General features: G+C 47.0%; 2 protein-coding genes across 9 annotated transcripts in view; one reads left to right on the top strand and one right to left on the bottom strand.

The window, feature by feature from the left end:
* Positions 1–2,672, bottom strand: part of LOC105469487 (reticulon 3) — a 73,784-nt gene extending 71,112 nt beyond the window's left edge. For 2 of the 7 annotated variants that reach the window (XM_071074427.1, XM_071074426.1), the window contains exon 1: positions 2,343–2,670. In XM_071074427.1, coding sequence (XP_070930528.1) covers positions 2,343–2,484 — 142 coding nt within the window. In that variant the 5' untranslated portion in view covers positions 2,485–2,670. Of the gene's footprint in view, positions 1–2,342 lie in introns of all 7 variants that reach the window. The other 5 variants (XM_071074429.1, XM_011720531.3, XM_071074428.1 and 2 more) reach the window with 5 other exon arrangements.
* Positions 2,673–13,681: 11,009 nt separating this feature from the next.
* Positions 13,682–23,661, top strand: part of LOC105469489 (atlastin GTPase 3) — a 45,723-nt gene continuing 35,743 nt past the window's right edge. The window contains exon 1 of one of the 2 annotated variants that reach the window (XM_011720534.2): positions 13,682–13,819. Coding sequence is in view for 1 of the 2 variants with exons in the window: in XM_011720536.3 (XP_011718838.1) it covers positions 14,122–14,167 (46 nt within the window). In the remaining variant the exon portion in view is untranslated. Of the gene's footprint in view, positions 13,820–13,900; positions 14,168–23,661 lie in introns of those variants that run through there. The other variant, XM_011720536.3, reaches the window with a different exon arrangement.

Raw genomic sequence — 23,661 nt, forward strand, 5'->3', positions numbered from 1 at the left:
TAATTTCAGCAGCTTTTCCACTATCATAAAGAGGAGTGCAAAAATACACAATAAATAGATACAATAAATAGATAAAAATTGTGACAAGGGTAGATCACATGAAAAAAGATAAGCCAAACAGAAATATGTTATGTCATTGAATTCGTATTGCCAATTTAGGTGCCAATTAGGTTGTGGTATGCCTGTGTGTCTATGAACAAAATACTCTTATTTCATTGGCCTACTAGACCAGTTCTTCCGTAAGTGCATTAAAGGAATGAAAAAGATGAATCTCAAATGATTTCACCACTTAGTTATAAATAAACTAGGACTAAATTTTCAAATCTGCTAACTAGAATGACTTTTCGACACTTAATATCTGTCTTATCTAGAGCTTACAGAGCCAAATTTCTAAAACTTAGGTCTGAATCAAAAATGAAAAATCAAGAAAACCCAAAAGATATGCACAAAAGGGCCTACCAAACAGTAAGCAATGACAAGTGATTAAAGCAAAAAGATCAAGTTGCTAAGTTATAAGGAAGTCGCTGTTCATCTGGACCTTAGCCCAGAACACAAAAATTTGGAGGAGAAACGGCTGGTGGTTTAAAGGGGACAGGGTTCTAAATTTGCTGCCTCATTCTTTTATCTGCAAAAGCTTCCTGATACTGAAATGGCCATAACCACACTGAAAAATCCAACAGGGCTCCAAAGCTCTCAGACAGGTGAAAATTCACTGTTAGAAAAACATGTAGAAAATAATACATTTAAGGCTAAGATCAGAAATTTTTTCTTTAGAACCCAAGGTTCTGCCAAAGGAGACAACCAAGCATTAAAAACAATTCTCAAAAATCTTTAACATAACTAAATAGAGAGCAAAATTATCTCTACTCTCCCGAATTTACGGCCCTTCCTTTGACAAAACGCATTTTTTTTTTCCTTCGAAGACTCAGTTCCTTTAAGAACCACCACCTGGCCGGGCGCGGTGGCTCACGCCTGTAATCCCAGCACTTTGGGAGGCCGAGGCGGGCGGATCACAAGGTCAGGAGATCGAGACCACGGTGAAACCCCGTCTCTACTAAAAATACAAAAAATTAGCCGGGCGCGGTGGCGGGCGCCTGTAGTCCCAGCTACTCAGGAGGCTGAGGCAGGAGAATGGCGTAAACCCAGGAGGCGGAGCTTGCAGTGAGCCGAGATCGCGCCACTGCACTCCAGCCTGGGCGACAGAGCGAGACTCCGTCTCAAAAAACAAAAAACAAAAAACAAAAACAAAAAAAAGAACCACCACCTGCCCATGGTGGGGTTTTTTTTTTCCCCCTCTTAAGAAGGCATCTGCACTGCAGATTTCTGCATAAGGGGAGCTTGCCAGCCAGCTCCCACCAGCAGGCAGACGCGTATACAATGGAAACTAAAGGAGGTCTGCAGCTTCGCTCTTAGTCTTTCACAGAGATGGGAGAAGGGGACTCAACCAGCCCTCGCTTTGTCTGAATGTTCTCCCCCTCCCCCTTTCTGCAGTAAACACCCCCCTTTGTTATACTTCGATCAATAGTAGCCCACAGAAAACACGAAATCAAAACATGTTGATAGCTTAGCATGACTCTATTTTCTAGAATATAAGCGTCTGATTGCGTGTCCCCACCCCCACGCAGCGCCAGGGAAGAGCAGGCTGTTGCAGATGCAGCCACGGATCCATCTTGGACCATCAGCAGCTCCCTCCCAAATCTTCCCTGAGCTATTCTCATCCCGCCTCCTTCTACCTCGGAGCCTCAGAAAAATCCGGCATTCATGGAGTCTAGCCGAAAACAGTAAAAACCAACCAAACAAACAAAAAACAATGGGCTACAATGCTTCCATTAAACTTCCTCATCTTCCCCATGGGCAGCCAAAAATATTTTGGAGGATTATCATGAATGCTTGATTATGTCAACACCTGTCTGCAAACCTGCAATGCAACCCTTTCACCACCATCCCCTTAAAAATCTAACAAATTGTTTCTCCCACCACCCACCTGCCGCTATCTAATCCTCCACTAAATCACCCCAGTTCACCATATGCATCGAGCAACTCTCCATTTTATCCCACGAGCTGGTATTTTTCCCCACCTGCCCGGTCTCGGCGTTAACGCCCACTGGACTGTCTCCCCGCCCCCAACCTGTTTTCCTCACACCCCGTTATTTCCTCACCGCCTGCACAATCTTACGTTCCCCTTCCCCTTTGCCCATTTTCCAAACGCTCGTCCCTGCGGGGCTGAAGCCGTCAGTAGTCGAGGGTAATTCTCCCTCCTCCCGCCTCGCCTCCTAATCCCCCCAGCCCTCAGGCCCCCGCTCGCCCTCTTTCCCAAGGCGGGGGCTCCCCGCGCGCCTCACCCGCACAGGAGGAGCTGCAGCTCTTCGTCCCCAGGGCGGGGCAGGCTCCTGGGCTCCCGCCGCCGCCGGGCGCGGACGGCTCGGCTCCGGACGACGACGAGGAGATGGAAGGGGACTGAGTGGCTGCCGATGGCTCCGCCATAGCTACGCGAGCGAGGGTGGGAGAAGGGTGAATAGAGACACGGGGCGGGAGAGAGGGAGGGGAAATAGAATAATCCGGCAACTGGCTCGCTCAAGTCCCTTTACTCCGTCTGCTCCGAGGACAGACTCCGACTGACTGACTGACTCAGCCGAGCGCAGCGACAGGGCGGGAGCGCGAGCGCGCATGCGCACAAAGGGCCCCGAGCGGGTGCCTAAGCGCGCAGCGGCGCAGGGCGCAGGCGCAAGAACCGTTGATCGGCGCTCTTGCCGGGAAGGAGGGGCAAAGCCGGCCTCACGCGGCGCCTCGCGCGCCGCGGGGTAGGGAGCGTCCCTTGGGGACCAGACGCAAGGGGCGTACCCAAGCCCCAATCCCCGCCCACGACTGCGGCCGAATCCGGGAGCTGCGGGGTAGTATTCCCTCCTGCCTCTTTACGTGAATGTTTTAGGGTCGGCAGATTATGTATTTTAATGATAGAAATTTATCTGGGCTTCCATTATCTGGAAACTCTCTTTCCCCTACATTCCAGAGTCTATATCTTTTGTTTGATGCAGTCCCACCTGTGACTCCAATAAAAAGTGAAAACCAGAATGTAGAGTAGGCCCACTCTGCAAGGTGCTTTGTGAATCTCTCTGGCTGTGTCGTAATATCTCCTCACCGAGAGGCAGAGATGGCACGGCCCCCCATTTGGTAGGTGGAGAAAGATGCTATACAGAATGAAAAACGATTACTCATTCCAATCACATTGCAATGCAGTCGCAGAACCTGCTTCGTATTCTTATCTCGTTACTGTTGCCAGAGAAGGATCCACCTTGGGTCTTAAGGTTTTCTTTTCCTCCAAATAGACTGTCAGATAGAGACGACATATTTTAGAGGGGAAAAAAAAGCTGAGCTGATGAAGAAGAGCCAGGAGATAAGAACATGTTGGCTGTGATTATGGGGGATGATAAAATTAGATATTAAAAATTCAGAATAAGGCCGCAGTCAGTGGCAGAGGCCTGTAGTCTCAGCTACGGCAGAGAAGGGAGGATCCCTTGAGCCCAGGAGTTGGAGTCCAGCCCGAGCCACACAGCGAGAACCTTCCTGCCTTAAAAAAAAAAAATTAAAAAATAAAAATTTCAGAATAAGGCACAAAATACACATAATTGAATTGTATTCATAGACTAAAAGGGGTCCTTGCAGAACATGTATTTAAAACCAGATTTCTAGCCTATGTTGGATTTTGTTCATTTTTTGCTTTTCCTGGGCTGGACTGCCAAATTCAAAGCCTTCTCCCTACATTTGGTCAAAATATTGGAAAGGTGCATAGTCCTTGTTAAAGGAGGACTGTTGGCTGGGCGCGGTGGCTCACGCCTGTCATCCCAGCACTTTGGGAGGCCGAGGCAGGTGCATCACCTGAAGTCAGGAGTTCAAGAACAGCCCGGCCAACGTGGTGAAACCCTGTTTCTACTAAAAACACAAAAAGTAGCTGAGCATGGTGGTGGGCGCCTGTAATCCCAGCTACTCCGGAGGCTGAGGCAGAAGAATTGCCTGAACCTGGGAGGCAGAGGTTGCAGTGAGCCGAGATCGCGCCATTGCACTTCAGCGTGGGAGAAAGAGCAAAACTCCGTCAAAAAGAAAAAGAAAAAAGAAAAAAGAGAAAAGAGGACTGTATCCTGGAAATAATAAAAATCAAGGCTGTCGACTCTTATTGCTAAAGCAGCAATCAATGACCCAAAGTACAATTGCAGGATCAGCAGATCCTGTAAAGATGCAATCTCATGAAGGGGGAGGTGGTCAGTCAAGCTGCCACTGAGGGGAAAGGCGATCTGACCAGTGGAAATCTTCTAGAACAAGCTGTGTACTACATCTGCCCTTGAGGTTTTTAAGGTCAGGTAAAGCCCTAGGGGGTGGAAGGATGACTCCTGGCCTTTGCAATGCTCTGAAAAAGGCATAGAAAAATATTTCCCAAAATAACTCTGTAGCTATTATCTTACCCTGGCACTTACAGCATCAGCTGATAATGCAGCAAACTGTCTCTTGGATGGCAAAGGGAAATAATAGCCGATCTGATAACCAAGCCAGTTATCTACCCATTCTGATACATGCATACAGTTTTTAAAAAATGTACATTATTAGGGGAGCTGTTTTCTGATTTGTTCTTTGTTTCCCTCCTCCCTCCGTCCAGATAGTCCAACCTTTTATTGATTATAGTGATAGGGGGCGTCGTTGTCTGTCTAGCTGCTTCCTGCTGTTAGGGGGCATCGTCAGGAGGGTCTATGGTTGGCACCTGGACGTAGGGATATAGGAGCATCTGGTTGAAGGCAACACGGGTGATCTCTTGAACTTTGGCTCGGATAAATTTGATTAAAATAGGAGCAAAACATAGGACAAGACAGAGAATTAATATAGGGATGAGGAATGGAAGCATCTGTTGCATTACTGGTAATAGCCATACAGGTGGGCCAGGGGTTAAGGGGGTGTTGTAGTTTTTTAATTCTGTTTTAATCCTGTTTAGGGTTTGGATGTTAGTGTCTACTAGGCCTGACTCGTTTATGTAATTTTCGTCTTCCTTTTTTTTTTTTTTGAGACAGAGTCTTGCTCAGTCGCCCACGCTGGAGGGCAGTGGCGCGATCTCGGCTCACTGCAAACTCTGCCTCCCGGGTTCACGCCATTTTCCCGCCTCAGCCTCCGGAGTAGCTGGGACTACAGTCGCCCGCCACCACGCCTGGATAATTTTTTTGTATTTTTAGTAGAGATGGGGTTTCACCGTGTTAGCCAGGATGGTCTCCATCTCCTAACCTCGTGATCCACCCGCCTCGGCCTCCCAAAGTGCTGGGATTACAGGCGTGAGCCACCGCACCAGGCTCTTCTTCCTTCCTTTTTTCTTGTCTATTAAACGCTCCACTCCTTAAAACAAAACAAACAAACAAACAAATATACATTATTAGGTGCTAGATAAGGAAATAAATGATGCTGGTACCTAACTCTGACAGCACTTGCTACAATCTGGAGACTCCAACTGGAAGGAAGTCCATTTTCCTAATATCTAGCGGCAGAGAAGTTAAAAAGCAAAATATGCACGAGGTTTTACTGGTCTTTTCAGACCCTTCGGAAATTTTTTTTTTTTTTTTTTTGAGACGGAGTCTTGTTCTATTGCCCGGGCTGGAGTACAGTAGCGCGATCTTGGCTCACTGCAACCTCCGCCTCCCAGGTTCAAGCAGTTCTCCTGGCTCAGCCTCCTGAGTAGCTGGGATTACAGGCATGTGCCTCCGTGTCTGGCTAATTTTTGTATTTTTAGTAGAGGCGGGGTTTCACCATGTTGTCCAGGGTGGTCTTGAACTCCTGACCTAGGGTGATCCTCCTGTCTCAGTCTCCCACGCCTGGGATTATAGGCATGAGCCACTGTGCCCGGCCAGTTCTATGAATGTGTATTGATCTTGCGCTGTGTGTATAACACAATCCTGAGAACTTTGAAGAGACCTCCAAAATATGTTTGTCTTGTCTTCAATGAGCTTACAAGCTAGTTAGGACAAAAAAAAATACATAAATAATATAAATTAAATAGCAACTAAAAACAACCGCAAACACCATAAAACCATAGTGCTTTGATTAGATGGCAAGTAAATTAAATGAATTTAAAAGAGGGGGGCCAGGCACATTGGCTCATGCCTGTAATCCCAGCACTTTGGGAGGCCGAGCTGAGCGGATCACCTGAGGTCGGGAGTTCAAGACCAGCCTGACCAACATGGAGAAATCCTGTCTCTACTAAAAATACAAAAATTAGCCAGACGTGATAGTGCATGTCTGTAATCCCAGCTACTCGGGAGACTGAGGCAGGAGAATCGCTTGAACCCGAGAGGCAGAGGTTGCAGTGAGCCGAGATCGCGCCATTGCACTCCAGCCTGGGCAACAAGAGTGAGACTCTGTCTCAAAACAAACAAACAAACAAACAAACAAAAACACCAAAAAGGGAAAGGGCCTGTAATCCCAGCACTTTGGGAGGGCAAGGTAGGCGGATCACCTGAGGTCAGAAGTTTGAGACTAGCCTGGCCAACATGGAAAAACCCCATTTCTACTGAAAATACAAAATTACCCAGGCATGGTGGCGTGCACCTGTAATCCCAGCTACTCGGGAGGCTGAGGCACGAGAATCCCTGAGCCTGGGAGGCAGAGGTTGCAATGAACCGAGATCATGCCACTGCACTCCAACCTGAGCAACGGACTGAGACTCCACCTCAAAAAAAAACGAGGGGAAGGAATTACCATGAAGTTATAGTGGCTTAGGGAGTTTTTTTTTTTTTGTTTTTTGTTTTTTTTTTTCTGTCACCCAGGCCATAGTGCAGTGGTGCGATCTCAGCTTATTACTGCAACCTCTTCCTCCCAGGTTTAAGTGATTCTCCTGCCTCAGCCTCCTGAGTAGCTGGGGCTACAGGCGCATGTCACCATGCCCGGCTAATATTTATATTTTTAGTAGAGACGAGGTTTCGCCATATTGGCCAGGCTGGTCTTGAACTCCTGACCTCATGATCTGCCCGCCTCAGCCTCCCAAAGTGCTGGGATTACAGGCGTGAGCCACTGTGCCCAGCCCAAGATGGAATTTTTAAAGTGCTTCCTGGCTGGCACAGTGGCTCACCTCTGTAATCCCTGCATTTTGAGAGGCCAAAGCAGGAGGATGGCTTGAGCCCAGGAGTTCAAGACCAGCCTGGACAATACAGCAAGACCTCATCTTGAAAAATAAAGTAAAGAGCACACTGGAGTATGGCCATTTCTCTGAAGTTTCCTTGAACACCTGAGGCACTGTGCTAGGTCTCTTATTCTTTGGCCTTGTCTTTGTAGGACTGGTATTTTTGTGTGCGTGTGTGAGTACATAGTAAGGACTGTTTTTTTTCTGTTTTTGTTTTTTTGAGATGGAGTTTTGCTCTTGTTGTCCAGGCTGGAGTGCAATGGTGCGATCTCGGCTCACCACAACCTCTGCCTCCTGGGTTCAAGCGATTCTCCTGCCTCAGCCTCCAGAGTAGCTGGGACTACAGGCATGCACCAGCACACCTGGCTAATTTTGTATTTTTAGTAGAGACAGGGTTTCTCCACGTTGGTCAGGCTGGTCTCAAACTCCTGACCTCAGGTGATCCACCCGCCTCGGCCTCCCAAAGTGCTGAGATTACAAGCATGAGCCACCGCACCTGGCCAGGACTGGTATTTTATACAGATAATTTCTTTATTTTTGAGATGGAGTTTTGTTCTTGTCGCCCACGCTGGAGTGCAATGGCATGATCTCAGCTCTCTGCAACCTCCGCCTCCTGAGTTCAAGTGATTCTCCTGCATCAGCCTCCTCACTGGCTAGGATTACAGGTGCATGCTACCAAACCCAGCTAATTTTTGTATTTTTAGTAGAGACAGGGTTTCACCACGTTGGCCAGGTTGGTCTTGAACTCCCGACCTCTGGTGATTGGTCCACCTCAGCCTCCCAAGGTGCTGGGATTACAGGCATGAGCCACTGCGCTCGGCCTATACAGATAATTTCCAAGTTTAACTTCTAAGCCATCTAATTACCCTATATTTTCTTGACTTTTAGAAGCAATTATATATTTTATTTTTAAATTTTTTAAATTAAATAGTTTAATTTAAAATATTTGAAAGCCGGGCACAGTGGCTCACACCTGTAATCCCAGCACTTTGGGAGGCCGAGGTAGGCAGATTGCCTGAGGTCAGGAGTTGGAGACCAGCCTGCCTAACATGGTGAAACCCCGTCTCTACTAAAAATACAAAAAAATTAGCTGGGCATGGTGGCACATGCCTGTTGTCCCAGCTACTCAGAAGGCTGAGGCAGGAGACTCATTTCAACCCGGGAGGCAGAAGTTGCAGTGAGCCAAGATTGTGCCACTGCACTCCAGCCTGGGCAACAGAGCAAAACTCTCTTGAAAAAAAAATTAATATATAGTCACAGATCATTCATATATATGTACACAAATATTCAGGAATATATATATTGCAAAGTTTTATCACTAACTCCCTCCACTCCTCTACACACATGTAGGTAGCTACTATTAGGATTTTCTTTCTTTCTTTTTTTTTTTTTTGAGACAGAGTCTTGCTCTGTAGCCGAGGCTGGAGTGCAATGGTGCGATCTCAGCTCACTGCAAGCTCCGCCTCCCGGGTTCATGCCATTCTCCTGCCTCAGCCTCCCAAGTAGCTGGGACTACAGGTGCCTGCCACCATGCCCGGCTAATTTTTTGTATTTTTAGTAGAGATGGGGTTTCACGGTGTTAGCTAGGATGGTCTCGATCTCCTGACCTCGTGATCTGCCCGCCTCGGCCTCCCAAAGTGCTGGGATTACAGGTGTGAGCCACCGAGCCCGGCCACTATTAGGATTTTCTTGTGGCAAACATAAGCAAAGGTGAATATAGCCAATCTGTATCCTCATCCCCACTGCCTTTTTTTTTTTTTTTTTTTTTTTAATGAAGTTGCTCTGTCACCCAGGCTGGAATGCAGTGGTGGCATGATCTCGGCTCACTGCAACCTCTGCCTGTTGGGTTCAAGCCATCCTCCTGCCTCAGTCTTCCAAGTTGCTGGGATTACAAGCATATGCCACCATGCCTGGCTAATTTTTGTATTTTTAGTAGATACAGTGTTTCACTATGTTGGCCAGGCTGGTCTTGAACTTGTGACCTTAAGTGATCCACCTCAGACTCCCAAAGTGCTGGGATTACAGGCATGAGCCATTGCGCGCTGTCCCCCACCCCCCACTTACTTATTTCCTTCCTTCCTTCCTTTCTTTTTCTTTCTTTCTCTCTCTCTCTCTCTTTCTTTCTCTTTCTTTTTTTTCTTTTTTTTTTGGAGGTAGGGTTTGCTCTGTTGCTTAGGCTGGAATGCAATGCTACAATCATGACTCACTGCATCCTCTACCTCCTGGGCTCAAGCAATCCTCCCACCTCAGCCTCCCAACCAAGTAGCTGGGACCACAGGCACCCCACCATATCCGGCTAATTTATTTGTTTATTTTTGGTAGACATGGGATCTCCCTATGTTGCCCAGACTGCTTTCTTTGTTTGTTTGAGACAGAATTTCTCTCTTATTGCCCAGGCTGGATGCAATGGTGTGATCTCAGCCTCCTGTAACCACTGCCTCCCGGGTTCAAGAGATTCTCCTGCCTCAGCCTCTGGAGTAGCTGGGATTACAGATGCCTGCCACCACGATTGGCTAATTTTTTGTGTTTTTAGTACAGATGGGATTTCACCATGTTGGCCAGGCTGGTCTGCAACTCCTGACCTCAGGTGATCCACCTGCCTCGGCCTCCCAAAGTATTGGGATTACAGGTATGAGCCACCGTTCCTGGTCTCCAGACTGGTCTTGAACTCCTGGGCTCAAGAGATCCTCCCAGTTAGACTGCTGTGCTGTTGCCTGAAATACCAATAATGAAGTAGCTGACAAGGTCTTAAGCTTTCAGTATGTTACCATGTTGAGGACCTAATATTCAACTTTATAAGACCCTATCATGTGGGGTTGGCTATTTTCTTTTTACAAATGAAGATGCCAAATCATTACCCCATTTTACACACACGCAAAATAAGGTATGGAAATTTAAATGATGCCCAGGGATGTAATATTTCAACTTCTCCCTTCTGAGTTGCTTAAATACTGATCCTGCACATAGATGATAGAAGGCTGAACTGTGTCCCAGTACAGTCACTGTGAATGATATTTCCTCAGCTGTTTATCCCACAGGACTGCGAGTCTCTGGAGGATAGGAATGTGTCTTATGCAGCATTACAGCCTATCATGGTACCTGGCATATAACAAATGCCCTATTTTTGGAAAGCTTTGGAACCTGAGTCATGGTGGATGTCAGTGCAGAAAACAATTTTGCTATTTTTATGTTTCATAAACCACTTGAGTATCTTGAATATTTATGACTTTGTTTAGCTTTTCCAGAATGAATATGCTGATTAGTAATTTTGATCACTAACCACACAATCATCATTCCCAAACACACAGCTCACTTAGCCTAGAACAACTCTGTGGGTCTTTAAATCATTTTGCAGATGATGAAATGGGTTCAGAGAGGTTAAGTAACTCACCCAAGGTTGCATAGCTAGTGAACATCAGAGCCAAAACTCAGAGCCAGGTGAGTCTGACCCCAAAGCCAGTGGTCTTAACCACTGAAATATGTCTACATGTCACCTACTTCTGGAAAACCTCAAGGAAAGCTCAACCTTTCATCATAGCACATGACTCAATTCAGAGTGAGATGGCTGAAGGCAGGCTGTAATCAGTATCGTCAATATTTGGCACTTTCAGTGTCCACTGTTTTGATGACCCTGGATATTTGAGAAGGAAATAACAAAACATGTTTCTCATTTACAGTGGTTGCTTTCTAAGTTGTGACTAATCCTTAAGTCCACCTATAATTTGTACTGTTTTGTTCCAAATGTCAAAAGCTGCTACAAGGTATGGGGAAGGCTGATGTGCTAACATTGACCTTGATACCTTGATGATGTAATATTGAGACATATATCAGTATTTGCTGTTCACTTCCTGAGAAGTTGGATTTCAGTGAATGTCTGGGAAGCCCTTAAAATAAACTAGGGTATTTTGTTCAATAGTAAAAGTTAGGTATTTAATATTAAAGGAACCAGAAAGTGAGTGAGCAGTGTTAGATGTAACATATATCTTCTTCATCCATTAATTCAATGGATATTTGAGTCTCTATTATCTGCCAGCAGTATTTAGGGACTGGGGATATACTAGTGAACAAAATAGACAAAAATTCCTATCTGTTTGGAACTTACATTCTAGTGGGAAGAGACAAACACAATGAAAGGTTAAAACATAAGTCAGATAGTAGTATGAAGTCTTTTTTTTTTGGAGATGGAGTCTTACTCTTTCTCCCAGGCTGTAGTGCAGTGGTGCCATCTCTACTCAATGCAAACTCTCCTGCCTCAGCCTCCTGAGTAGCTGGGATTACAGGCGTCTACCACCGTGCCTAGCTAATTTTTTGTATTTTTAGAAGAGATAGGGTTTCACAATGTTAGCGTGGCTGGTCTCAAACTCCTGACCTCAGGTAATCCACCTGCCTTGGCCTCCCAAAGTGCTGGGATTACAGGAGTGAGCCACCGCGCCTGGCCAAGTAGTATGAAGTCTTTTGGAGAAAAGTAATTCAGGGAAACGGAGCAGAGAATGCTGGGATGTGTGTGCAATTTTTTTTTTTTTTTTTAAGATGGAGTTTTGCTCTTGTTGCCCAGGCTGGAGTGCAATGGTGCTGTCTCAGCTCACTGCAACCTCCGCCTCCTGGGTTCAAGCAATTCTCCTGCTCAGCCTCTGGAGTAACTGGGATTACAGGCATGCGCCACTCCGCCTGGCTAGTTTTGTATTTTTAGTAGAGATGGGGTTTCTCCATGTTGGTCAGGCTGGTCTCGAACACCCACAACCTCAGGTGATCCACCCGCCTCAGCCTTCCAAAATGCTGGGATTACAGGCCTGTATGTGCAATTTTAAATTCTCACACAGTGTGCTGCAATTGTGACAAGACATTGATTTTTGGCCCCTCCTTTCTCTTTCTGGGCATGTCACATCCTGTAGGTCCTGCCTTCTGCACATCCAGTGTGAAACTCCAGTAAACACTTGCCCTGATATTCATTTCTTGTCTCTTTTTTTTTTTTTTTGAGACGGAGTCTGGCTCTGTCGCCCGGGCTGGAGTGCAGTGGCCGGTTCTCAGCTCACTGCAAGCTCCGCCCCCCGGGTTTATGCCATTCTCCTGCCTCAGCCTCCCGAGTAGCTGGGACTACAGGCGCCCGCCGCCTCGCCCGGCTAGTTTTTTGTATTTTTTAGTAGAGACGGGGTTTCACCGTGTTCGCCAGGATGGTCTCGATCTCCTGACCTCGTGATCCGCCCGTCTCGGCCTCCCAAAGTGCTGGGATTACAGGCTTGAGCCACCGCGCCCGGCCCACTTCTTGTCTCTTACTGGCCCAAGTTGGCCTAGATCTAACTTAGATTACATTTAAAGCATGGAAGAGGGTATTCAACAATGTTGAGAGTTTGGGGAGAATTAGAAGTGGCAGGAGAAAGGATATCAAACAGGACCTCTTTATGTAGAATCATCTTGACCTCTTCACCTTTGGCCTAATCACTCTGCAAACAGAAAGTAGCTCAATGGGCTTGGCAGGGTCTAGAAGTAGCAGGAAGGAGGTTCTGGGTAGGTTACAATGATTAAGGCAGAGACAGAAATAAGACAGTGGAATAATTTGTTGACTGTATGAAGCAATGGTGACGTTAAGAGGTGGTGGTTGGGGGCCGGGGTTGGGGGATAGATGCTTTAACTTCCTGTAAGCTCCACCAGCAACTTATCTCCAAGACAACCACTTCCACTTCCAACAAATCCAGAAACCAATATTCTTCAATTGTGGCAAACGACATTTTCTCAATCACATGTTAAGTGTGAATAACAGTATTTTCAGAGTATCTTCTTTTGTATTGATCTACCCACACAGTTTAAGGAAAAGTGTGCTTGGAAAGGCAGTTTCAAAACAAGCTCCTATAACCTGAGGTTTACAAAAGATGGCTTAGGCTGGATAAAGCCAGTAGAAGAGGTCTCACCAGACTTTATTTTTTAAAGACAGTCTCGTTCTGTCGCCCAGGTTGGAGTGCAGTGGCGCGATCTCGGCTCACAGCAACCTCCGCCTCCCGGGTTCAAGCGGTTCTTGATCCTCGTTTAGCCTTAGTAGCTGGGATTACAAGCTTGCGCCACGAAGCCCAGCTAATTTGTAGAGACGAGGTTTCACCACGAACTAGCCCAGGTTGGTCTCGAACTCCGGAGCCCAAGCAATCCTCCCACCTCGGCCTCCCAAAGTGCGGGGACTACAGGCGAGAAGCACCGCGCCCGACCGGACTTCTTACATTAGCTATTAGAGCCGGGATGGTGAGCATCTGCCATGGCCAGGGACAGGAACATAGGGAGATGACAATAAAGGTGGTAATGAAGTCACGGCCACCTGCTCTTATGAAGTCAAAATCATTAAAGACCCAGTGACGTTGATGCCATCCAGGATTGAGACCTCTCTCCTGCCCATCTGTGGTCACGGGCCTAGTTAAACACCGCAGCCGTCTCCCACACTGGGGGTTCTCGGAAAAACCCTCGGCCTGGGGCCTGTCTGCACGCTAGGCGCGGGCCGCGGCTCGCTGGAGGAGTCGAGCCAGCCCGCCCCTTCCCGCACGGCCTGCTGGGAGTTGTAGTTCAGTCGTCGGAGAACCGCGCCAAGTCCCGCCCCAGATGAGTGCGCAGTATGAGGACAGCCGGCCGGGACCCGGTGAGCGCGGGACTACAATTCCCAAAGGAGCGTAGCAGCCGACGCCCAGCCAACAGGTAGCCAGCGGCTTGCTTCGCGCGCACACGCGGCGGGCGGTGGCGGGATTCTGCCGCGTGCGCTTTCCCGCCCCGCCTCGCCTAGCCTCGTCCTCCGTTCGTCACGCCTCGGACTGTCCGTTGGGCCACGCCGACCGCCCTACGCTCGCTCCGTCGCGGCTCCGCGCGCCCCACCTTCTCGCTAGTTTTTTCTAGAGCCCAGGCTCCGCCCGTTTCCCGCTTCCAGGGCCCGGTTCGTTCCCGCCCCCACCCGTCCTTCTCCTCTGCACCCCTACTGCTTCTGCTTTGAAAGCGGAGGCTCCATGTTGTCCCCTCAGCGAGTGGCAGCAGCTGCCTCGAGAGGAGCAGGTGAGGCGCCGATTTTCCCCGGATCGCCCCGCGGCCACCCCCTCCGCCCTCCCTGCTGTAGCTCTGAGAAGAACCCCCGCCCGCGCCGCCGCCCTTCCTCGTCCCGGGGCTGGGACCGCGCGTCCCTCGCCGGGGTCCCTTGGCTTCCCAATTTGTGGCCGGGGGCTCTTCTTCGGGCCCGGCTGGTCCAGCGAGGGCGGCGCCTTCCTTAGCTTTCGGCCGGGGGCGGCCGCCGTCAGGGCTCGGGCCCGGCCGCCTCCGGGGGCTTCTCCAGCTCCTCCTCTGGGCTGCAGCTGCCCCTGGGCGGCCCGAGGGCCGGTGGTCCCCGTGGGCGGTGTCCGGAGCTTTCGGCTCCGCAGAGCCCCGCCCTGGGCAGAGCCGGGCGCCCCGGGGCGCTGCCCCTCGGTGCCCGGGCACTCAGCGCCCTCTCGGGTCGGGAAGTCGGGGCCCGGATGGAGCGGGAAGGTGGATGCTGGTTTATTTGGCCTTTCTGGAAGTGCAGGAAGGCTGCGAAGTGTCTTGGAAGCTTTATGTTTAGCCTAACGACCTTGAGGCATTCACCACAAGTATTAGGAAAGTTGGTTTTCAACCCACACTTAACGCTGTAAAGAATTGGCCTAAATTGGTTTTTAGTAAGTTAGTGCATTTGGCACGGTACGTTGTTCTTTTACTTTCCTGAATACATGAAATGTAGTGAAAGTATTAAGTAAAAACCAAATAAGGAGTCATCGTGTATTCATGGATCTGATTTAGTCTGTCGTTTTACTTGGCTTTATTCTAGTGTAATGTGTGTGCTGTTGAAATGACCGTTTCACTTGCGAAATCGAAGGGCAAAAAGGAAAAGAACAGTGAAGAATTTTTAAATAAGTCTCAGTTCTCAAATTCAAATACGAGGCAATGCAACGTTTTGTGAAAGTCTTAGAATTACGGACCAAAAATGTACGATTTCACACGTTGGCTTACTTTTGGAGATTTAAGAAGCATAACCTACGGAGTACTAATCCCTGTCAAGAATTTAGCATTGCAACATAGGTACTGAAATTCAAATTAGTGCTTTTTTTTTTTCCCAATTCCCACAGAGATTAGTTTGTACTCCAGAAATTCCCGTCGCCACTTTAACACCTGAGAACAATTTGAGAAGGATCTCAGATTGCAGTAGTCCAGCAAATTATTTTATTTTATTATTGTTTTTTGAGACAGAGTTTCGCTGTTGTCACCCAGGCTGGAGTGTAATGGCGCGATCTCGGCCAACTGCAGCCTCTACTTCCTGGGTTCAAGCAATTCTCCTGCCTCAGCCTCCCGAGTAGCTGGGATTACAGGCATCCTCCACCGTGCGCGGCTATTTTTTTTTTTTTTTTTTTGAGATGGAGTTTCGTTTTTACTACCTAGGCTGGAGTGCAGTGGCACAATCTTGGCTCACTGCACCCTTTGCCTCCTGGGTTCAAGCGATTCTCCTGCGTCAGCCTCCGGAGTAGTGGGATTATAGACATCCGGCACCAGGCCCAGCTAATTTTTTGTATTTTTAGTAGAGACGGGGTTTCACCATGTTGGCCAGGCTGGTCTCGAACTCCTGACCTCAGGTGATCCACCCGCCTCGGCCTCCCAAAGTGCTGGGATTACAGGCGTGAGCCACCGTGCCCGGCCCATTATTTTGTTAGCTACAGTGTACTACCTCATTGTAGTAGAATTCATGAAATAGGAGAAATAACAGAGGATAGATGTGATGATGTGTACTAGCTTAATTTTCTTTTTCTTTTTTTTGGTTAGACGGAGTTTTGCTCTTTCGCCTAGGCTGGAGTGCAATGGCGCGATCTCTGCTCACTGTAACCTCCGCCTCCCAGGTTCAAGAGATTCTCCTGCCTCAGCCTCCCAGGTAGCTGGGATTACAGGCACCCATCATCGTGCCCGGGTAATTTTTGTATTTTTAGTAGAGAGGGGGTGTTTCACCATGTTGGCCAGGCTGGTCTTGAACTCCTGACCTCAGGTGATCCGTCCAGCTCAGCCTCCCAACGTGCTGGGATTGTAGGTGTGAGCCACCGCGCCTGGGCCATTTGCATGGTATTTTGATTGTTAGAACACGTTAGATATATTTCACAGTTGAATTATGTTAACAGATTAGAAGATAGGCTTTCCTGGTATAGTAGGTGCTAATTAGGAAATCCTTACTTGGCCGAGAGCTGTGGTTTACACCTGTAATCCCAGCATTTTGGGAGCTGAGGCAGGTGAATCACCTGAGGTCAGGAGTTCAAGACCAGCCTGGTCAACATGATGAGACCGGCCCTCCCCCCCGCAGCAAAAAAGTTAAAAAAAAGTTAGCCAAGGTGGTGTTGCAGGCCTGTAGTTCTGGCTACTCAGGAGTCTGAGGTGAGAGGATGGAGTGAGCCCAGGAAGTTGGCTGCAGTGAGCCTTCCTTTTTTTTTTTTTTTTTTTTTTTTTTTTTTTTTTTTTTTTTTTTTTTTTTTTTGCTGTGAGCCTTTTTCTTGCCACTGCACTCCAGCCTAGGCAACAGACTGAGACCTTGTCTCAAAAAAAAAAAAAAGGAACACAGCTAATTAAAACCTTTGGTGGCATTCTTATGCTTAGGAAAGAGATACAAAATTGTTGTTGAGCTTGTTCCATTAGAAAGGTTGTTTTTCCTTCGCTTGTAGTATAGCCTGGCATCATTTTCAGATTCAGCCCTCTCCTTGGATTTTCTGAATCTTCGGTACCGTTTAGTCATAGATAATTTTTGTAAATGTATGAAGCATTACACAATCCTTAGTCAACAACAAAAAAAAAATGGTTTTGTTCAACCTTCGGTGCTAAGGCGAAAAGATTTTCTACAACAGACAAATATAAAATTTGCCCAGTATTCTGGTTAATTGGATTTAAATAGTACTTTCACCGAAACAGCCTTAAGCATATTGCAGCACTGCCTTAAGACAAAACGTATGTAGAAGCTCCCACCCCTCCACCACCCAGAAGGAGCCACACCCAGCAGTTCTGGAGTTGGCTAAGGTCTTAGTATACTTATCTTGCCTGTGATGATGTTTTCTCTGGCTTTGTCTGTTGGTTAGAAACCTTAAAGACTGCCAGCAAGAACAAGGCATGAAAATGGTATGCCTCTGTTTTGGGTGTGTTGCTCTTGCCCTTTAGAGAATCTGATATTTTATAAGGAGACTAGAAAACTCAGATCATAACTTTACCCTGAGTCATACATGAATCTACTTAGCAAAGTGTTTCTGTGACTGGTTACTTTGTTTTCAGAACTCTTTGAATGGTAAGGATGAGCGCCAAGACTGGCTCTACTCAGTGGTTCTTAACCACAGTAATATTGCCTCTTCCTGCCCCTGGAGCATTTAGCAATGGCTGGAGACATTTTTTGGGTGTTAGAACCTGTTGTGGGGAATGTTACTGGTATCTAGTAGGTAGAGGCGAGGGATGCTGCTCAATAGCCTGATGTGCGTAGGATAGCCCCCCACAACAGTTGTGCAGCCCCAGTGTCAATATGTCGGTAGTGCCGAGGTTGAGAAACCCTAGTCTACACTGTCAGTTTTTTGTTTCTTTTTTTTTTTTTTTTTGAGACAGAGTCTCGCTCTGTCACCCAGGCTGGAGTGCAATGGTACGATCTCGGCTCACTGCAACCTCCGTCTCCCAGGTTCAAGCGATTCTCCTGTTTCAACCTCCCGAGTAGCTGGGACTACTCCTGGCCAATTTTTTTGTATTTTTAGTAGAGACAGGGTCCACCATATCGGTCAGGCTGGTCTCAAACTCCTGGTCGCAAATGATCCATCTGCCTTGGCCTCCAAAGTGGTGGGTTTACAGGCGTGAGCCACTGCACCTGGCTCACTTCTCAGGAATCCTAAACTCTTGGGAGGCTGAGGTGGGAGAATCACTTGAACCTGGGAGATGGAGGTTGCAGTGAGCAGGGATGATGCCACTGCTTACCAGCCTGGGCAACAGAGCAAGAATCTGTCTCCAAAAAAAAAAAAAAACTTTCTAATTATTATACAAAGATTTTCAACATTTTCTACATACTTGAATTGATGACTGATAGAATATTATCATGAACTGTTTACAGCAATGGAGTAGTCCCCATTATCTGAGGGGAATACATTGTAAGGCCCCCAGTGGATACCTGAAACTGCTGATGGCACTGAGCCCTGTATACACTATGTTGACGAATGAGAGGGCTCCTAAGTAACTAATGGGCATGGTAGTGTATAAAGTGTGGACATTCTGGAAAAAGGAGTGATTCATGTCCCTGGCAGGATAGCACAAGATTTCATCATGGTACTTAGAACTGCATTGCAATCTTAAGACTTATGAATTGTTTATTTCTGGAATTTTAAACATAGGTTGTAAATTCACATAAATACATATGAATGACAGATGTGACTGTGGTCCAGCTGTAGCTTTGTGTCTGTGCAATAATACCACATGTTATCCATATTCATGCAATGTAATATAGCATTAACTGTTGTTGCAGTATGCAGAATTAGACCTTGGAAAATAATTGCTTCTCTAAAGGGACAAGGCATGTAAGATTGCCGCTTACAGATATTTTTAGTACCCTCCCGGCAGACTAGATCTCCAGAGTTTAAGATTTCTGAGAAGTGGACTGGGCACAGTGGCTCATGCCTATAATCCCAGCACTTTGAGAGTCTGAGGTGGGCAGATCACCTGATCGTACAGTGAATGATCCATCCCCTTCGGCCTCCCAAAGTGCTGGGATTACAGGCATGAGTCACTGCACCCAGCTAGCACTTGACTCATTTTACTGATGAAACTGAAAACTAGACATGTCCAGGCTCACACAGGTTGTTAGTGGTAGGGCTAGAACGGGAACTTGTGTTTTGAGTCCTAAATTCATTTATTTCCACAGGTTACTTCTGAGAGTAAGCAGGTGAATCTGTCCCTTAGGCAGTTGTACATTTAGACTAAATGCAGGTTAGAGATCTGTGAAGTTGTATCATCCAAATAGAGGGTAGGCTGGGTGCGGTGGCTCACGCCTGTAATCCCAGCACTTTGGGAGGCTGAGGCAGGTGGATCACCTGAGGTCAGGAGTTCAAGGCCAGCCTGGCCAAGGTGGTGAAACGCCGCCTCTACTAAAAATAAAAAATCAGGTATGGTGGCGGGTACCTGTAATCCCAGCTACTCAGGAGGCTGAGGCAGGAGAATCGCTTGAACCCAGGAGGCAGAGGTTGCAGTGAGATGATATTGGGAGGCTGAGGTGGGAGGATTGCCTGAGCCCCGTAGGTCCAGGCTGCAGTGAACTACCACTGCGCCTTTAGTCTGTGCCACAGAGTGAGACCCAGTCTTAAAAAAGGTGTAATATACAAGCAGCTCCATTTCACTTGCCAGGTGCAGTGAACCACCACTGCGCCTTTAGCCTGTGCCACAGAGTGAGACCCAGTCTTAAAAAAGGTGTAATATACAAGCAGCTCCATTTAACTTGCATTATTGGTGGTGTGTACAGCTCAAAATAATTCTTCCTTATATAGGCCCAAATCCAAGGAGCACTGTCAGTGAACAACATCTTTTTTTTTTTTTTTGAGACAGGGTCTTGCTCTGTTCCCTAGATTGGAGTGCAGTGGTTGAATCACTGCAACCTCTGCCTCCCAGATTCAAGTGATACCAATTAGCTGGGATTACAGGCGCATTACCACTATGCCTGGTTATTTTTTATATTTTTAGTAGAGATAGGGTTTCGCCCTGTTTCCCAGGCTGGCCTCTAACTCCTGTTCTCAGGTAATCCGCCTGCCTTGGCCTCCCAAAAGTGCTAGGATTATAGGCGGGACTTCCCATGCCTGGCCAAGAAGATCTTTTTAATCTGGTGGATGTTGATAATCATGCTTTTATTACTGGTGTGAAGAGAAATGCAGAATCACCCCAGCTCTTCCAACTAAACAGAGCCTGGTTCCCTTCCTTTATTCTTGGGTACTGTGCTATAGGGAGAGGAAGAGATGAGTAAGGACTTTTCCCCCACCAGCTGTCCTCAGTTCTTCTCTTGAAGTGCAGTTCACCGTACACAACTGTATACATTCTTCTTTTTTTTTTTTTTTTTTTTTTGAGATGGAGTCTCAGTCTTTCACCCAGACTGGAGTACAATGGCACAATCTCAGCTCACCGAAACCTCCGCCTCCCGGGGTTCAAGCGATTTTCCTGCCTCAGCATCCTGAGTAGCTGGGATTTACAGGCATGTGCCACCACACCCAGCTAATTTTGTATTTTTAGTAGAGACGGGGTTTCTCCATGTTGGTCAGGGTGGTCTCAAACTCCTGACCTTAGGTGATCTGCCTGCCTCAGCCTTCCAGTGTTGGGATTTACAGGCATGAGCCACTGTGCCCGGCCTCAACTGTATACATTCTTATCTTTGGATTATCCCATCTTGTAACCACATAATTTTTACCTTCCATGTCTACTGCTCTAGCAATGCCACTTGCATCCTTTGGGTTGTAACCTTCAACTATATTATGGTACATGTCATTCATTCATTTTACAATAGTTTATTGGCCGGGAGCAGTAGCTTTGGGATCCCAGCACTTTGGGAGGCTAAGGCAGGCGGAACACAAGGTCAGGAGTTTTAGACCAGCCTGGCCAATATGGCGAAACCCCGTCTCTACTAGAAATACAAAAATTAGCCGAGTGTGGAGGCGTATGCCTGTGGTCCCAGCTGCTCAGGAGGCTGAGGCAGAGGAGTCGCTTGAACCCGGGAGGTGGAGGTTGTGGTAACCTGAGATTGCTCCACTGCACTCCGGCCTGGGTGACAGTGAGACTCCGTCTCAAAAAGAAAAAAAAACAACAATAGTTTATTGTATGTGCTGTGTGTCATTACATTCACATTGCTCAGTACACTTTTTTTTTTTTTTTTTTTGAGACAGTTTCGCTCTGTCGCCCAGGCTGGAGTGCAATGGCACAATCTTGGCTCACAGCAACCTCTGCCTCCCGGGTTCAAGCGATTCTCCTGCCTCAGCCTCCCAAGTAGCTGGGATTACAGGCGCCTACCACCACGCCCAGCTAATTTTTTATATTTTTGGTAGAGACAGGGTTTCACTGTGTTGTCCAGGGTGGTCTTGAACTCCTGACTTCAAGTGACCCGCCTGCCTCGGCCTCCCAAGGTGCTGGGATTACAGGCGTGAGCCACTGTGGCTGGCCTTGCTCAGTAAACTTTTAGTAGTGAAATAGATAAAACAAAAAGATCTGGTATGATGAACTTAATTGTAAAGTCCTAGAAGACTGTTGTGTTGGCTACTAGGCTTGGCTGTATTTGGCAGAGCCTCCAAATAAGTGATTTAAGCAAGGTAGACTTTTTTTTTCACATAAAAGTGAACCAATATGGCAGTTCTGCTACATGAAATCTGACCTCTCTTGTTTCTCCAGCATTCCTGGGGTGTTGCCCTCGTATGCCTGGCGCAAGGTGATTCACTCCTACTTTTACATCCAGCCAGCAAGCAGGGGGAAAACGCCTGATCTGGAAGTTGCGTCTGTCATTTCCAGTCACTTCCCATTGGTCAGAATTTAGTCACCTGGTCATATCCTAGCTATAAATTTGGGTTGGAAATGTGTTTCTTCTGGGCAGTTGTATGCCCAGCTAAAAATCTATTATATAGCAGGAGGGAGAAACTAATATTGGGGGAAAAACCAGACATCTCTGTCACAATCGAGACTTTGTTTTGTATTTCTTTGAGTGCTAACACGGTACTTAACACTGTGGCTTTATCCCTGAAGTCTGAATAAATTCCTCTCATTAGTTCTTTTGTATGAAAGACTGAAGGTCTTTGGATCTTGGATTTACCTGCTGCTGTGGCAGTAAGAACCCCAAGAGATTATTCCCAGAAATGTTTCCTTTTTAATCCAGGCAATAACAGGATAGAAAAGTGTTAGTATACATTGATTACAATGATAGCATGACATTTAACCTATATTTATAACTTGTTTCCTAATAGTCTGCAAAAACTTAAAAAGTAGGAAGAAGCCAGGCACAGTGGCTATCATTGACATCCACAGTGGCCTATCATCCCAGCATTCTGGGAGGCTGAGGTGAGAGGATCACTAGAGCCCAGGAGTTTGAGACTAATGTGGGCCACATGAGACCCCCATCTCCACAAAAAAATTAAAAAAATTAGCCAGTGATGGTGGCACACACCTGTAGTCCCAGCTACTCTGGCGGCTGAGGTGGGAGAATTGCTTGAACCCAGGAGTTTGAGGCTGCAGTAAGATACTGGGTGCTGGAGCAAGATACTGTCTCAAAAAAAAAAAAGTGCGAAGAACCCTTTTGTTGCTATCTGATACTATAAATGTAAAAAGTGAGCAGCAATTCCAGTGGCTTAAAGGGGAGAGAGTCTTGCAGTCAAACTGTTTTGTCTGCTTTGCCTGCCATGATCGTGTAGCCCTCAGTGCTGGTTAGACAAAGTCATTTTGGAACCATCTTTGTGATTTTGGCCATGTCTGCCTGTCAGTACTAAGCTTTACTTAATATGTCTCCTTAGGTCTACTTTAAATTCACTTCTTGGCCGGGTAAGGTGTCACTGTGATTTTGGCCGTGTCTGCCTGTCAGTACTAAGCTTTACTTAATATGTCTCCTCAAGTCTACTTTAGATTGACTTCTTGACTGGGTATGGTGTCGCTGTAATCCCAGCACTTTAGGAGGTTGAGACAGGTAGATCATTTGAGCTCAGGAGTTCAAGACGGTCCTGGGCAACATGGTGAAACCCCATCTCTCCAAAAATACAAAAATTAGCTGGGTATAGTGATGAATGCCTGTAGTCCCAGCTACTTGGGAGGCTGAGGTGGGAGGATGACTTGAGCCGGAGAGGCGGAGAGTGCAATAAGCTGAGATAGTGCCACTGTGCTCCATCCTGGGTGATAGAGCCAGACCTTGTCTTAAATAAATAAACAGACTTGTTAAATTTAGCATCCTTCTAAAGAATAATTTATTAAAATACAGATTTGTTGTTTTAAAGTGTACATTAAAATGCATAATTATTAAAATTACTATGTCCTTTTAACTACCTAAAAACATCTTTAATACCAGTGACACTCACACTTAGGGAAATAGTTCTTTATTCACTCCTTAGGCCCCAATGGTAGTTTTTTGTAAACTTCCTGTAAGTCCACAGCTACTAAGTGGCTCTGAATTTCTTTCTTTTTTTTTTTTTCTTGAGATGGAGTCTCGCTCTGAAATCTAGGCTGGAGTGCAGTGGCACGATCTTGGCTCACTGCAACCTCCACCATGCAGGTTCAGGCAGTTCTCCTGCTTCAGCCTCTGGAGTAGCTGGGATACAGGCGCGCACCACCACGCCTGGCTAATTTTTAGTAGAGACAGAGTTTCACCATTGTTGGACCAGATTGGTCTTGAACTCTTGACCTCAGGTGACCTGCCCGCCTTGGCCCCCAAAGTGCTGGGATTACAGGCGTGAGCCACCACGCACGGCCTGAATGAATTTCTTTTTTGCTTTCTTTTCTTTTTTTTTTTTTTTGAGACGGAGTCTCACTCTTTCTCCCAGGCTGGA

This window comes from Macaca nemestrina, chromosome 12, assembly GCF_043159975.1.
Source record: "Macaca nemestrina isolate mMacNem1 chromosome 12, mMacNem.hap1, whole genome shotgun sequence".
Classification (NCBI taxonomy): domain Eukaryota; kingdom Metazoa; phylum Chordata; class Mammalia; order Primates; family Cercopithecidae; genus Macaca; species Macaca nemestrina.